General features: G+C 43.8%; 1 protein-coding gene across 1 annotated transcript; it reads right to left on the bottom strand.

Annotated features, from left to right (window-relative positions):
- Positions 1 to 19: 19 nt before the first annotated feature.
- Positions 20 to 14,315, bottom strand: LOC106576505 (prestin). Its single transcript, XM_045700085.1, is given in 19 exon segments — positions 20 to 1,600; positions 1,748 to 1,802; positions 2,036 to 2,251; positions 2,613 to 2,690; positions 2,692 to 2,742; positions 2,935 to 3,027; positions 3,273 to 3,342; positions 3,557 to 3,663; positions 4,160 to 4,255; positions 4,388 to 4,465; positions 4,933 to 5,046; positions 5,754 to 5,901; positions 6,223 to 6,458; positions 6,754 to 6,918; positions 7,294 to 7,481; positions 9,944 to 10,054; positions 12,056 to 12,195; positions 12,739 to 13,011; positions 14,137 to 14,315. Coding segments are annotated over 18 exon segments (2,244 nt in total). The 5' UTR covers positions 12,897 to 13,011; positions 14,137 to 14,315; the 3' UTR covers positions 20 to 1,460.
- Positions 14,316 to 16,551: the final 2,236 nt, after the last annotated feature.

The following is a 16,551-nucleotide window of genomic DNA, read 5'->3' as shown; positions in this document are numbered from 1 at the left end:
TAAATCACACATTGACCTGTACTATAAAACTGCATTGTTTATTGATGTAAAAGTCAAGCTGTAAGATATGTACAATACATTTAAACCATCTATTTGAATGGTATATTGCTATCACAAAAATATTTAACTTCAAATGTACATATTCATAGCTTTGTACCAACACAACATACAGCACTAGATGAGTGACTTGGATCGGACCAAACGCAGTGTTCAGCCGCTGTAGTGACTGGTTATTCATATAGTAAATTCAACTGCATATCACTGATTGAAAGACACTTGAAAGAATAGTATTAGTAACAGCTGTGAAGTGGCCATCCTGACAGCCTACCTGATTAGTTTGTTGTAGATTTGTGTAAAGATGCATTTCTTAGATATTCAGCAGGAAAGGGGTAACAAGAGGCCAATCTTTGAGAAAAACATTACAGTAAAAGTAACATGTATTCAACATGCCAGAGCTACAGTGGTGGGTCTATTCAGTGTTGCTCTCCTGGATCTCAAATGTAACCACTAATGGGGATGCTCTGAAAAGACCCTCGGCACTCATCAAAATGTGACCTAAAAACCTGAATGTTGCTATTTCTCTTCTACACAGAGACAATGCTGTGAAGAACACAAGTGCTTGAAACCATTTCCAAGACAAAGTAAATTCATAAATGGCTTGCTCTTACCATAAAACGCCAAGAGTACTGCACGCAGCAGCCCGTAGGAATGTTTACAATAAAACCAAACCCATCTTTATTAAAAATATTTATCTCTGCTTAAAACAAAAAGTTGCACTTGGAGATGGGCGTTAGGACTGTCTCCAGCCCCAACTCCCCTGGGTCACCTAAGCCTTGTACACACTGCAGGCCTTAATGCTCAAATCAGGTTTTTTTAATCCATCAGATTAGTTTGTGTTCAGACAGCAGTCATTTGCTGACATAGCTATGCTGGTTGTCATAGTAACAACAGGTGTGTGTGCAGTGGTGTAGGCTGATTGGTGGTGGTGTTTGTGCTTTCCATCACTCAGAAGTTATGTAGCAGGCTAAGGTGACGACTCCTGCCATGGACGTTTCCCAGTTGCTTTGAATGTTCAAAATCAAAGTAATTTTAAACAATTAACAAGCTAGTTAGCTACCACGTTCTTGTCAGAGTAGCTAGCAAGCATCAAGAGATGCCAAATAACAGTCTAAAAACACCTTCAGGGCAAATAAATCAGATTTCACCGTTCAAACACGTCAGATGGCCAGGAATCAGATTTGTATCTGACTTCAAACCACCTATGAAGATGGTTTGAAATGTGGCTAGAAATATCCTAATCCATTTGCTGTTCAGACTGTGTGTGTGTGTGTGTATATATATATATATATATATAAAAAATAAAGGATTTGAGTCACTTCAAACTGCCAATGTGAACACAGCTTTAGAGCAGCCTTAGATCCCTGTGGCCCCTCCCCCTTGATGTCCCCCGTCGGACAATGTCATTGAATGGCAGGGATGGTGGGCGGGGCAGTCCGGCGCCGACAGTGCAATACGGCGTCATGGACGGTGGGGAAGACCATTTCTGGGGTCACGACCCCGGTGAAAAACTGCAGGGTGCGGAGTTCAGCCAGCAGAGTTCCTGTTAGGAATCAACACACAGCTGGCAGGTAGGCCTGTATCTGACTGACTAGTGTTATGGTTGCTCAGGCTAGTGTCTTAAACAACCTCTAGTTCAGCTACCCTCAGGTTTTTTAATAGTAATCTAGACCAGTATGTTATAACTCACTGCTGCAGCCGGCGATGAAGACACACACATCCACAGCTGCATACTCCTTGATCACCTGCAGAGAGAAAAAGTCATGAGAACACCACGAAATGAGGAAGTTGGAAACTTAAGAGGTGATCAGCAGTAACACCAGAGTCCTGTTCAGAAGGGCCCAACATTACAATAGAAATGTCATGAACAAAGCTGACATTACACCCAATTCTACATGACAGAAAGGCATATCTGTTCTGTAATGTTACACTTCTGAACAGACCCCAGTGCTCTGCGAGTCGAGATAAGGTCCCTTACCAACTTGATTGCTTTGGCTCCCACAGAATCGATGAAGTTGACGGGGGTCCAGTCCAGAATGAGGGTGTGGACAGGACAGAGGGGCTCTAGGAACCGGGTCTCCTCAGAGTCTGACTCTGTGTGGGTCTCGGCCACCTGCCCGTTCCCCTGCACCTCCAAGTGGTTCTGGGAGCCGCCCCCTGCCACCACTTCGTGAGTGACGCCCAGCTCCACATCCTGGCCCAATCACAAGACGACCGAAATTGTATCAGCCAATCATAAAGGAGAATGAAGGAAACCAATATCGTGTCTGCCAATCACACAGTAGAATGAACGAGACCAATAGTGTTAGCCAATCACACAGTAGAATGAAGGAGACCAAAATTGTACCATGCAATCACACCTCTTTTGGCTTCAAACCAACCACAACAACGCTAACAGCAAAATCCTCTTAGAAAATGACTACATGAAGGCCTTCAATTCTGGTGTTCTGGTTACAGTGTCAATATGTGGCGTGTTTCAACAAGAAGCAGGGGAAGTAAACCAAAGCGATATTGTGAGTGACAGAGTAGAAAAATCCCATATTGAATGGGCTCACCAGTTTGACGACAGCACTCATTTTTCGTGGTGACTTGTGGTTTTGGCTCTCCCTCTCTGCGCTCTCCTTCTTGATTTTTCTTTTTTCGGGCTTTCCGTATAGCCTGGAGATGTACGGGGTCCACTCCTGTCTGTACACGTTTAAATATGACGAGACAGGATGGGCCAAGCTGGTTTTTTCCAATGCAAGGATCCCTCACTGAACTGTAGTGTAGCTACAGTCTACAGGAGAGATGGACTAGTTTGCTAGGCCTAAAGTGCTTAACCCGTAACATAGTCGGACAAAAATTACACACAGAAACACACACGGCAGCTGAGATTACCTTCTCTTTGAGGGCGTTCAAATAAAGGTCACTGTTTGCAAAGTAGATTGAAGAGTTTGAGTGGAAAATCTTAATCCCTGTGCATTCAGCTGCCTGGAACAGAGGCAGAATCACAGGTCTCACTCCTCATCCAACACCATGTACTTTCTCATTCTATCCAAGGGTAGTTACAGGCACTAAAAAGTTCATTTATAAAAACCTTGTCCGCCATTACAATTTTTTTGTGCCAAACTATCGCTAGGCAATTGTTCAATACTTTAATGAGACCTAGCTTTTTAGTGCCTGCAACTAAGACCATATAGAGAGTTGCTCATTATCACAAAATGACACAATATTACTTTTTCATATTCATCCACGTCACAGTACAGGCCTGTGTCCAGGACCTGTCCCAGGATCACACTCTTTGGGCTGTGGAGAAGAAGGGGGCGAGAGATATTGAAATGTTTTATGACCGTTATTTCATACATTTCCATTGAACAGATTAAACCTGAAATGACTCAACCCAAAAATCAAACTTTTTTCCAAATGAAGCTGGTGATATGAAATGGTTACCAGTGATCGTGAAGAGGATATTTAATACTAAACTTGAATATATTTCAGAAGTAGTAGGATGGTTTAGTACCTCTGTGTTCTGTAGATGACACTCAGGATGGCAAATCCTAAGGCCACCAGAAGTCCAAGATCAAGGCCCAACAGCACAGAGGCCACAAAGGCTACCAGCCAGATAGCCTGGAAGACATACAGACCAAAGCAACAATGGTTACAGATCCATAGTATAGGCCTCGTCCCAGATCTCTTTGTGCTGTGTATCCAACTCCTACAGTCACTGTCATGCAATGACCATATGATCCATAGCAAACTGATCTGGGACCAGGCTACCATAGCAAACTGATCTGGGACCAGGCTACCATAGCAAACTGATCTGGGAACAGGCTTCCATAGCAAACTGATCTGGGACCAGGCTTCCATAGCAAACTGATCTGGGACCAGGCTTCCATAGCATGACATGTACTGGAGGAATCTGTCCGATTGGGTTTTCTGGTGCGATGTGGTCATGGTGCGGTCAGATCATTTAAATTGTTTACATTTTAGTCAATTCAGAAAGTAAACCAAATTCCAAGTTTCCTACATCGAAAAGCATTTAAGATAATTGGAATTTCAGTGTACTTCCTGAAATGACTCTGGGTCAGACGTAATCAGAAGTTGTGTTGCGGTCCAGACTCACCAACTCGATCTTGCTGGTCCTCCACAGGGCAGGGATGTCCCTGAATTGTTTAAACATCCCCAGCAGGTTAACCATGATGATGGCAGCCAGCGCGGTCTGAGGGGGGGGGGGGGGGGAAATCGGGGTTGAGTTGGGGTGAATTACCATTCAAAAGAATAGGATTGGACATTTCGATGCAAATATCAATTATCTAGGCTACTGGAGTTGGTCGGTAACAGTTACACCCACCTGTGGCAGAGGCTGGAAGACAAAACCAATGGCCACCACCACCAGCAACACCACCATAGACGCCAACAGACCCGCAATCTGCAAAGACACACACAGAGAGATAAGGTACGTTAACACACCTATCATTTAGCCTTCCTTGAGTCTGCACAGAAGCGTCTGTGGTTGATCTAATCTTTATGGCTTCACGGCGCCAATTTAGCTCCCGTTATGAGGTGACACGTGTAATGAAAGGACAACTGTGTCATGTTAATGGCCATACACTCAGTGTGGGCCCAGCAAACAGGATGGGTGTGTGTGTCACTGTATCAAATCTAATTTTATTTGTCACATGTGCCGAATACAACAGGTGTAGACCTTACAGAGAAATGATTACATACAAGCCCTTAAAAGTAACAATTAAAGAGCAGCAGTAAAATAACAATAGCGAGGCTATATACAGGGGTAAGGGTACAGAGTCAATGTGCAGGGCACCGGTTAGTCGAGGTAATATGTACATGTAGGTAGACTTATTAAAGTGACTATGCATCTATGTATGTGTGTGTTACCTGCGTATTGCCCCCGGTGCTCTCCTGCACCAGACTGCGGGACATGGAACAGGTGATGGCGAAGGTGTGGAAGAAGGAGCTGACAAAGTTACACAGACCCAGGGCAATCAGCTCCTACAGGGCAACACAGAGCCAACGGGTTAGACTCTGGGGTAAAGTATCCCATAGGTACAGATCTAGGATCAGCTCCTACAGGGCAACACAGAGCCAACGGGTTAGACTCTGGGGTAAAGTATCCCATAGGTACAGATCTAGGATCAGCTCCTACAGGGCAACACAGAGCCAACGGGTTAGACTCTGGGGTAAAGTATCCCATAGGTACAGATCTAGGATCAGCTCCTACAGGGCAAAACAGAGCCAACGGGTTAGACTCTGGGGTAAAGTATCCCATAGGTACAGATCTAGGATCAGCTCCTACAGGGCAACACAGAGCCAACGGGTTAGACTCTGGGGTAAAGTATCCCATAGGTACAGATCTAGGATCAGCTCCTACAGGGCAACACAGAGCCAACGGGTTAGACTCTGGGGTAAAGTATCCCATAGGTACAGATCTAGGATCAGCTCCTACAGGGCAACACAGAGCCAACGGGTTAGACTCTGGGGTAAAGTATCCCATAGGTACAGATCTAGGATCAGCCCCTACAGGGCAACACAGAGCCAACGGGTTAGAATCTGGGGTAAAGTATCCCATAGGTACAGATCTGGGATCAGCTTCCCCCCCCAATCCTAACCTTAACCATTAGTGGGGGAAATGCTATGACGTTCTTTGACATCTCCACTCTCTAAGGCTATAATGGCTACAGTACTGTGGAGAAACTGACCTGGTTACCATCCACACTGTAGCCGTGTTTCAGAGCAAAGATCTTGGCCAGAGAGATTCCCATGGAGAAGCCCACCACCGCTATGGCGATAGAATCCGTTACCAAGTTGGGCAACAGAGAGAAGTCTGGGATTGCAGGTGGAAGCAGCCTGGAAACAAATAAATATTGTCTGAAAAGTTGACTGAATAGTAACTACTGTTTGTACAGTACATGTCTTCTGATGCTGTTACTTGTGCATTTTGACTCACTAAACACTTTTTGGACCATAATATGCCACCGATACCTTTTCCCACTATAGAGCTGACCTGAACCGTACTGGCTAGGATATTGGGTTCTCACAATGTGCTTTTCAGGTTCTAGTAACCATGTAGGATGCATAGAGTAACCCGTTTGGTTTAGCTGGGCCGAAGGCCAGTTCAGTACAGCTTGGTTTGGATCGGCCCAGTAGTGTGAAAAGTCCTTCTCTTACCCGGATGGAATTGTCCTGACCACGTCCACTTGGTAGTTCTCTGACAGACTGAGACCATAGGAGATCCCCGTTGAGACCATGACCACAATGATCTCTCCAGGGATGGGCACAGGCAGCTTCTTCTTGAAGCGCTCGTTGAGGTCCTTCACGCAGTAGAGGACCACCATGCAGACCACGCCCACAATCAACGTGGTCACGTTGGTGCTGGTGATGTCACTGAACACGGCTGTAACACTCTGGGAGGAGAGAGGGGGTGTGAGAGACCTGGGAGTGTGTCCGTGTCCCCGAGAGCATTGCATAAAACTCACAATCTATATTTATCAAGAATTAATCATTTGTCGATTTATAACTAAATCATGCAGGCTTGTAAACTAGGCCTAATACCCATTTATTACAGCAGAGTACATCCACGGACTCCTATAATGTGGATGACTTTCCTGTCTGCTGCCGTTTAAAAGTTAACCACTCCATTCCTCATGCAGGGGCCCCCATCCAGCGGCAGAGGCCTCTGAGGCCCCGTCAGTGACTCACGTGAAGAGCGGACAGGGGCCCACTGAAGCGCGGGGTCTGGATGCCCAGCAGGTATTTAAGCTGAGAGATGAAGACGTGGACGGCCGCGGCCGTGGTGAATCCGCGTACCAGGGGCTCCGTGAGGTAGATGGCCACAAAGCCAAACCGCAACAACCCCAGGACCAGCTGGGGGGAAAGGAAAGAAAGAGACAGAGAGAGAGAGACAAACAAGGGGAGAGTAGATGATGACGATTTACTTGCATAATAAATGTCAACATAGATAAAGTATGTTGACATTAGGTCAACTAAGTTGCGGTCCTGTGGATCCCACTATGGCTGAGTAAACAGTGAGCGCTGAGCAACCTGTTGAAACCAAAAACCCCAAGGTTATGGGATGATCCTTATCTTCAGCATGAAAACTTTGACCTCTTATTGAGAGACTGACTAGTGGTGGGGAAGCTAGTGGCAACATGGAATAATCAGTGGTCTCATTCACTTACTGTCCAGCAGAGAGAATGCTGGGTTATTTGAGGGGAGGTGGAAGAGGGGAGTGTAACCCACCTGTATGACTCCCACCAGGGTGGTGAGGACTACGGCTACGTGGACCCTCCTGGCATCACGGGCCTCTGTGTCAATGAAGACGGTGGTGTTGGTGGAGGTACCATTCAGGGCCTGGATGGTGAACATGGAGTCAGGGGCCTCCCTCACCACCACTCCTCCAATCATCAGGCTGATCACCGCAAACGTGCCTGCAGAGAGCACAGCCTTAAAATTAGGGGTGTCAAACTCAACTCCTGGAGGGCTGAATGTTATCTGTTTTTGCTATTTCCTTTCAATTTGTGGTAGCAGGCTGCCTAATGGTGAAGAGCGTTATGACACTAACAGAAATGTCGCTGGTACAAAATCACAGAGCCGACTAGGTGAAAAGTCTGTCAATGTGCCCTTGAGCAAGGCACTTAACCCTAGTTGCTCCTGTAAGTAGCTCTGGATAAGCGCGTCTGCTAAATCACTCAAATGTAAATGCAAAATGTGTCCAATTAAGACCTAGACAGCCAGGGAGTTCCTTACTAATTAGTGACCTTAACTGACCAATGAAGAACAGGAGAGGAGCGAAAAGCAACCGACACTCGGCCCCCTGGGGGTTAATGGTTTAGGGGTATGGGCTTTTAAGGGACAGGGTTTAGGAGTTATAGGGTTCAGGGACACAGACAAAGGGCTTAACACCTGGCAGCTTATTATTGATACTGAATATGATGACATCACTCTGAAATAAAACAGAATAATAGAAGTATAAATGAATTGAATGAAATGAACTATGATCTACTCTCTCTTCAGCGAGTTGAGTCTGACTGACCATTGCCTCATCCTGTATGGCTCAATTGGTAGAGCATGCACCGCCAAAATTGTGGGTTCGATTCCCGGGGCCACACACACGGAAAATGTATGCGCGCATGACTAAGTCGCTTTGGATAAAAAGCGTCTGTTAAATGGCATATATTATTATTATTATTTCATGACATTGACTCATACAACAGTTTGACTTGGTAGCTTTGGCACTCCCCCTAGGTCAAATAATTATCACAGCACTCCCCATTTCCCTCGAGGTTATCAGTCAGTCTCCAAGGTGCCAGGTTCTTTATCAGTAATGGTTTAATAGAGAGGGGAGACATCAGTGCCACACCAGTGCAAACAGCTGTGAACCCAGTCCAGGCGCCTCTGCCGGGGCCAGTCTCTGTGTCTGGTAAAAGAGGTATGAAGCCATGTAAAAACTAATGTTAAAAAGGTGTTCTCATTTCCAGGTCAGGTTTGCTTGTGTTAGCTAGTTACGTTTGCTACTAGAGATGTTGACACGGGCTTTTGCCCAAGACTTGAACGGTGCCAAAATATTCCTTCATCCCTGCCTCAGAGTGAGAAGGCAGTCGCAAGTTACTACAGCAACTGCCCTCCTTAAGGCCACAATTTGGACGGAGGACATTTTGTTACAACTGCTGCCGCTAACTATTTCCAAGACGGTTTTAGTTCTTCTTTTCTTGTTGAAGTATTTAATGTGATTCACTGACTCACCGAGTAGTCAAAAGGAGACAAACGTGACGGCTGAAATTGGAGACAAGGCCAATGAATGCCTTGAATGTTCCCATAAATCTAGCCCGTCTATGTGCAACAGATGGAGTCACTATATGCCAAGAGACCTGACCTCACCCAAACTTAACAAGGACACCGATCAATTCCCAAAGTAAACCATTTCAAAACTTGGCTCATTTCCTGAAGTGTCATGAAACATTTTTTTGGCTATTATTCTGGCCACTTTATCTGTTACTCTTGAACAGATCAATCTCTCAGAGGTAACCCAGACTCTTGATTGACTGGGCTCCCTGGGTGGATGAGAAGGCCGAGTCCCCTATAGCACCATATTACCTTCATAGTGCACTACTGTTGACCCGGGCCCCATAGGGCTCTGACCAACAGTAGAGCACCAAATAGGAAATAGGGTGCTATTTGGAATTCACCTGTTGTTGATGTGGTTTGGAATGGTCAGTCTGTACTTGGCACAGCCACCGGAATACAAAACTCTGGCCAAGAAGAAGTGAAAAGGTCACGGCTGTCCAGGGGTAGAGACCTACAGGAAAACTATGTGAATACAACCAGGACTACTTCATTGGAAATCCCAGTAGGAGTAACATCCATCACCACAGGGAAGCTGCAGGGGTAGTGTTCAGTAGAGCACAAAGTAACAAACCAGTTTGCAAGGGAAAACAAAAACCAATGTTCTTATTAGAGACGTTTGGGTAGTATCTGTACCTCCACGTTTCAAAACATTTACTTAAGCAATAAGGCCCGAGGGGGTGTGGTATATGGTCAATATACCACGGGTAAAGGGCTGTTCTTATGCACGACGCAACGCGGAGTATACAGCCTGTATACAGCCCGTAGCCCTGGTATATTGGCCATATATCACAAACCCCAGAGGTGCCTCATTGCTATTATAAACTGGTTACCAACGTAATTAGAGCATTAAAAATAAATGTTATGTCATACCCGTGGTATACGGTCTTATATACCACGACTGTCAGCCAATCAGCATTCAGGGCTCGAACCACCCAGTTTATAACACTGAACACGACTCCGCTCCTGGGTAGCCACATTATACAGCTCAAGAGTGTAAAGTGACTTCCTCTGCACTAGTTGGAGCTCCGTCGTCAGGATTGCTCACCTATCGATATGTGTCTAGAGGTCCCAAAGAAGGTGTAGAGCAGGACGGGGTAGAAGGAGGAGTACAGGCCATACACAGGAGGCACGGCAGCCAGCATGGCATAGGCAAGACCTGGGGAGAGAGGACAGGGGGAAGAGATGGAATCATGTTCTACTACCCAGTGCATACACACATTGATACGACAGTAGCTAAGATGGGGAGAAGTCTGTAATAATAAAGCGCTGCTCTATCTTCTTAATAGATCCTACAGGTTCTAGTTTTGTCGCACCTGGACTACTGTATAATTGAAAAGTGAAAGACTAAAGCTACATACATGGGATGCTTTAGTGAATTTCAGAATGTCTGGAATAGGAAAGGCAGAAATTAAACAATTCAATAAACATTCGCAGCCAGTCATCCAAAACATAGCCCTGTGGTCAGGTGCCACAAAGAGGGACTTGTTGTGAAATGTTTTTATAATTGTACAACTTCCTTAATTTTGATGGACCCCAGGAAGTGTAGCTGCAGCCTTGGCAAGAACTAATAGGGATCCATAAGAAATACAGTACTAGTCAAAAGTCAGGACACACTTATTCATTCCAGGATTTTTCTTTATTTTTACTATTTTCTACATTGTAGAATAGTGAAGACAGACTCTTGGCATCCAGGTGAAGCTGGTTGAGGAATGCCAAGAGTGTGCAACGCTGTCATCAAGGCAAAGGGTGGCTAGTTTGAAGGATCTCAAATATATTTGGATTTGTTTAACACTTTTTCGGTTACGACATGATTCCAATGTGTTACTTCATAGTTTTGATGTCTTCACTATTATTCTACAATAGTAAAAATAAAGAAAAACCCTAGAATGAGTAGGTGTGTCCAAACTTGATTGGTACTGTATATGCTGAACAAAAATATAAAACGCAACATGCAACAATTTCAAAGATGTTGCTGAGTTACAGTTCATATATAAAAGAAAATCAGTCAATTGAAATAAATATATTAGGCCCTAATCTATGGATTTCATATGACTGGGCAAGGGCGCAGTCCACCCACTGAGGAGCCAGGCCCAGTCAATCAGAATGAGTTTTTCCCCAAAAAAGGGCTTTGTTCCAGACAGAAATACTCATCAGAAGAAGCTGGATGATTGTTGGTCTTGGGCTGGTCTGCGGTTGTGAGGCCGGTTGGACGTATTGCCAAATTCTCTAAAATGACGTTGAAAGTGGGTTATGGTAAAAATAATAACATTAAATCATCTGGCAACAGCTCTGGTGGACATTCCTGCAGTCAGCATGCCAATTGCACGCTCCCTCAAAACTTGAGATATCTGTGGCATTGTGTTGTGTGACAAAAACTGCACATTTTAGAGTGGCCTTTTGTCCCCAGCACAAGGTGCATCTGTGTAATGATCATGCTGTTTAATCAACTTCTTAATATGCCTCACCTGTCAGCTGGATGGATTATCTAGGCAAAGGAAAAATGCTCTAAATGGGATCTAAACAAATTTGTGCACAACATTTGAGAGAAATAAGCTTTTTGTGTGTATGGAAAATTGTTAGGATCTTTTATTTCAGCTCATGGAACCAACACTTTACATGTCATGTTTATATTTTTGTTTAGTATAAAACAATCTCGTCAGAAAGGCAACATCTGGCATTACCACATGTATTTTTTTTATTACCCTCAAGCACTAAATTAGACCCTCCTAACGTCAAAATTGTCAGTGATGGTGATAGCCTATCGTGAATGACAATTTGTCATGTTTTACAGGTGACATTCCAAGCTGCATCTGCCAAACCAGACATTTGATCTCTGCGTTGTTAATCCATTTCATGGGAATATGGAGTCTTCTTGAATGATGTGTAACTACTGTTTCGTGAGTGTTAACATGTTAACAACAAGCCATACCTGTATTTGATTTCAATCAAAGCACAAACTGGTAGGCTATTTATTGGCACGTGTTGTTGAGTTTTAGTCGCTTTAAATGGAAAAAACACAAACATTCAGCACAATCAACAATGATTCAGCTTCGATATAACTTTATTAAAACGAGCACCATTCTGACAAGTGCCGCCCCTGAATCTAAACCCATTCTGAGAAGTGCAGCAGTATACCCCTGACTCCAACCCCACTGACCTTGAGGTAGCTGCATGACCCCCGTGCTGAGGCCTGAGACCAGGTCCCCAAACAGGTACTCCTTGACAGGGTAGGACGGCAGCCATGTTAAAATGGGCAGGAAGCTCAGAGCAATGGCTTTGGCCCTTTCTGATGAGCAGCTGGGAAGAGAGAGAGAGAGAGTGAGTGAGTAGGTGTGTGTGTGTATGTGTGCTTAATCAGCTTATCTATTAGTGAAGCTTCCTAGCAGCAAGTAAATGGGTGTGTACTTCTACTAGTGTAATACTAGACAAACATTGTCAGATAAAAAAATAATCATAACTTCACATAAGCTTTTAGAGTCGCAACAAATTTCCTGAAACAAGGTATTGCATAATTCCACATCCCAGTCACACACTCAGCAATGTTCTTCAATCCCGGTCATCAAAACACTGATAGGTATGTCTACTGGGCTGGAACAACACTGTGGGTCCCAATGACCAGGATTGAAGAACACAACACTACAGTCTGTTCAGATCTGTAACAGGGTCGTGTTCTTTAGGCGCCTAACGGCAGAAAACAGACTGAAACAGGGTGGGACTACCTGGACCTGTCCAATAAGAACCACAAATGTTTTCCATTTTCTGTTGCAAAACGTTTTGCTACAGTGTGTACTATTAAACACAACACAGGTCTGTGGACACTAACTCGATGTAGATGCTTACTGGAGCTGTTGTGCCAGTCTCTGCCTGATGGTCTTGGGGCTCCTCTCTCTCGGGTGCAGGAGCTGGGTGTGGAGGTAGGCCTCATCGAACACAGGCCGTTCCACACGGTACATCAGCGGTGGGGGCGCATCCTCGCAGGGCGTTACATGTTGTTCCATAACACAGACAGGACACTGGGCATGTCAGAGAAAGGGGGCGGCTCCTAGCTTAAGTAGTCTCTCTCTCTCTCTCTCTCTCTTTTTTCCACACGTCCTGCTTCCTCCCGCTGCTCTGCTGAGAGAGGAAGACAAAACAGTCAGTAACTGTTCAGACCAAATGTTTTTGAAGCAAAGCGTTGTTTTGACCAAACTCCAGCAGGGTTGAGCACCATGCGGCTGGTAGTTTTCATTAATAGAGTAGCCCTATTTATAGATATTAAAATGTGTTTGTGATTTTTTTTTTTTAAATGGGGGGGGGGGGGGTGTAGTGTTTTCAGACATATGGGCTATCTTTTCAAGCAAATATTTTTTAACTGATATCGCAAAATTGTGACCTAATATTAACTTTCTGCTCTGTGGAAAAAGAAAAACAGGGGTTTATTCACTAGGAACCAAAGGGGAAGAAACAGGAAGTGAACTCCTGAACTTGTCCAATAAGAAACTTGTTTTCATGGCAAAACGTTCTGTTGCAAATAGTTGTACTACAGTTGGCACTAATGAATACACCCCATGTGTGTTCTACATAAGAAAGTTTTCACTCCAAAATCAATGCAGAGATAGGAGCCTATTATTTGGGCTAAAGAACAGTCAGGCTGACTGTGGTAGCCTGGCCTACACAACATGGCAAACCAGAGGATATTGACCTTTCAGGTTGGAAGCTACTTAGAGGAAAGGTCTCCAGCAGCCTTACTAAAAATAGACATCCATATTCTTATCATATACTTTATAGACTTCTGTGGCAATGGTAAACATGATCACATTACTCTTAAATCAGAACAATGTCTAAAGCAGGACTCTCCAACTGTTGTTCCTGGAGAGCTAACCTCCTGTATAGGCATTAACGTAAAGGTATAGGCTATGACTGACTACTTACTGTAAAATCAGAATATTTAAACAAAAATTAAACATGAGATTAAATATGTTAAACTGAACTTCTGGAACCCTGACAATAAAGACGTGAAGTTATCACACCATGTGTATAGTAACTGGCTGTTCCTCTTGATTTTGTTAGCTGCCTAGCGACTTGTGTCATCACTGACAAAACACAACCACATCCTCAAAATAAAAGGTAGCTAACTAACGTTAGCCACATGTTTTAACCTGAATTGCAGGTTACAGAGGAATGTGTAGCGGAAAAGTGATGGCTATCTACAGAATGAAAAGCGCACATGACAGATGCGAATGAAGGGCCATTTATTACCTTCCCGACCTCAGCCTAGGATGTCACACTCTGACGCGATTGACCGAATTCAATTTTAGAAACTGACCGCGCATCTAGGCTCCGGTTACAGCTTAACACCGGGAATGCAGTTTAACAACCGTCGACACTCGACAACCGCATACTCGACCAGAGGAAGATCACTTGGTGGAGTGTGACGCACGTAAACTCTGACGTCACTAAACCAGTGATCATGGGACTTGTATTTTCTTTCCTACAGTAGTTGGATGATGATAGAAATCTATTCCCCTTTTCTTATTATCGTTATTGGTGCTATCTATATACGTATTATAGTTCTTTGGTTGGTGTTTTTCCGAAGTATATGCATCTACATTTCCAAAATACTCACCTAAATTAGAAAGAAAAATGATCAATTGGATTTGTTTCAGTTTATCATACTACATAATTCCGTGAATGTTGTCAACACTGACAATTGCCTTGCAGATACATTTTTAAAAATACAGAAGATCCGTCTCATTCTCCTATGGAATGGTAGTCTGGTCGGCCTGGCCGTATTGATGGTCATTGCTATCCAGTGTCATTGGGACGTTCCTACACTAAACCCTAACAACCCAGTCTAACAACCCAGTCTCACAGATTGTGAAATAGACACGAATTGCCTATTGGAAATGTGTGACAGACACACGAACAAGTATATGTTTTCGTGTGCAGTACACGATTTTGTATACAGTGCATTTCAATCACTGATAAAGACAGTAGGTTACTTAACGCGAAAGTCTAGCAAACCAAAGGTTGTGTGTTCGAACCTCTTCATGGATAACTTTTGCATTTTCGCTACTTTGCAACTACTTTGCATGTTAGCTAACCCTAACCTTAACCCAACTCCAAAACCTAACCCTTTAACTACTTAGCTAGCATATTAACCACCACCTTAACCCCTAACCGTGCTAACGTTAGCCACGGCAAATAGGAATTCATACTGATACAAAGGCGCTCTCGAGTGGCCTTCTTGTGTAAAATAAATGTATTCATGAAATATTATTAACGTGCTTAAATAATATTCCGACAGATGGCGCCATTGTATGCTTTTTACAAGCTCGTGTCTCGGTTCTGCTTGTTTTTGAACCGGGTACGTCACTAATCACTAGACGTCTCAGTTCTGCTTTTTGACATTATATTGCTAGCATTCAATTATAGATACTTGGTCAAAGGCTTAGGTCACCTATACTGCCTAAGTACTGTACTTTATAAAGGGGCAGGTGGGTCCTGCATTCAAACATATGGTTAGGAAATGGTCATGGATCTAAATGTTGGCTGTGAGTAAACTTGACAACTTCATCCCTTCAATGTCAATCTTAAATGGCCAATTGGGTGTACCAATTTCACCACCACTACTATATCCACCACTAATTTAATTACTACTACTACTACTTATCAGGCAAAAAATAACAACTTAGGTTGGCTACATTCATGTATTTTCTCCACTGTACTCTATAGGCTAGGAGCATGGCGTACTGAACAGAGGACCCTTTAATCCATAGCCTCTTTGCAGAAATAAGACGACCAGACCCAACTTGTCTGGTGCTAGCAGGCAGCCAGCTGGCACTAAAGGGCGACCCCAGAGGAGGGCTACCTGGAAGGCTGCCAGTGACTAAGAGAGTCCCAGGCCTCCAAAGCCTCCTGGACAGGGTCTGTGTAGTGTAATACCCTGGCATAACAGCATTCTCCCTTTACACATCACACCATTCATTACAGGCCATAAGGGTAAATTATTTGGTCCTTTTTATTTTATTTTGTATCACGTTTTTTTTTAAGAATGGTGATTTCAGATGAAGGCACATGGTAATCTGAATTTCCTCACAATTCAAGGCATGAATACTATTCACTGTTCTCTCTTTGTGCATCTGTTTTACTTTGTAATCATATGAGAACATCAATCTCAAAGGAACTGCCTGTCTCAATTCTGCATGTCTGGACAAAGCCATGACCTAAGCAATACTGTCATGTTGAGTCACTCACACTTTGTCAGATTATTTAAAGGCCCATTGCAGTCAAAGTTCAGTTTTCCTATGTTTTGTAGAAATTGTACAACAGCTGATTAACTAGCACTGTAAAAGCGTTTAAAAAAAATCCTGATAGTTGCTGCTTGAAAATCCAATCTACATAGGACCTTCTAATCAGCAGGTGTGCATGGGCGGGAGTTTCGGCTTGCCAGGTGACGTCACCAAGCGGTGATTTGGTTAATAGACCAATAACAAAGAGAGTTCCAAACATAGAGATCCTATCAAATTACTAATGGAGTGAAAATGGCAGCCAAATTGGTCAGGGACAAATCCAAACAAATTTACGCAATGGCCGTTGAGGCATAATCCAGATTTTACTTATACAGAAAAATACATGTAAGGCATGTGATATACCCGAAATTGTGTATTAAAA

This window comes from Salmo salar, chromosome ssa17 (assembly GCF_905237065.1).
Source record: "Salmo salar chromosome ssa17, Ssal_v3.1, whole genome shotgun sequence".
Taxonomy (NCBI): Eukaryota; Metazoa; Chordata; class Actinopteri; order Salmoniformes; family Salmonidae; genus Salmo; species Salmo salar.
The sequence above is the reverse complement of the archived record's forward strand: the minus strand, read 5'-3'. Positions and strand labels throughout refer to the sequence as shown.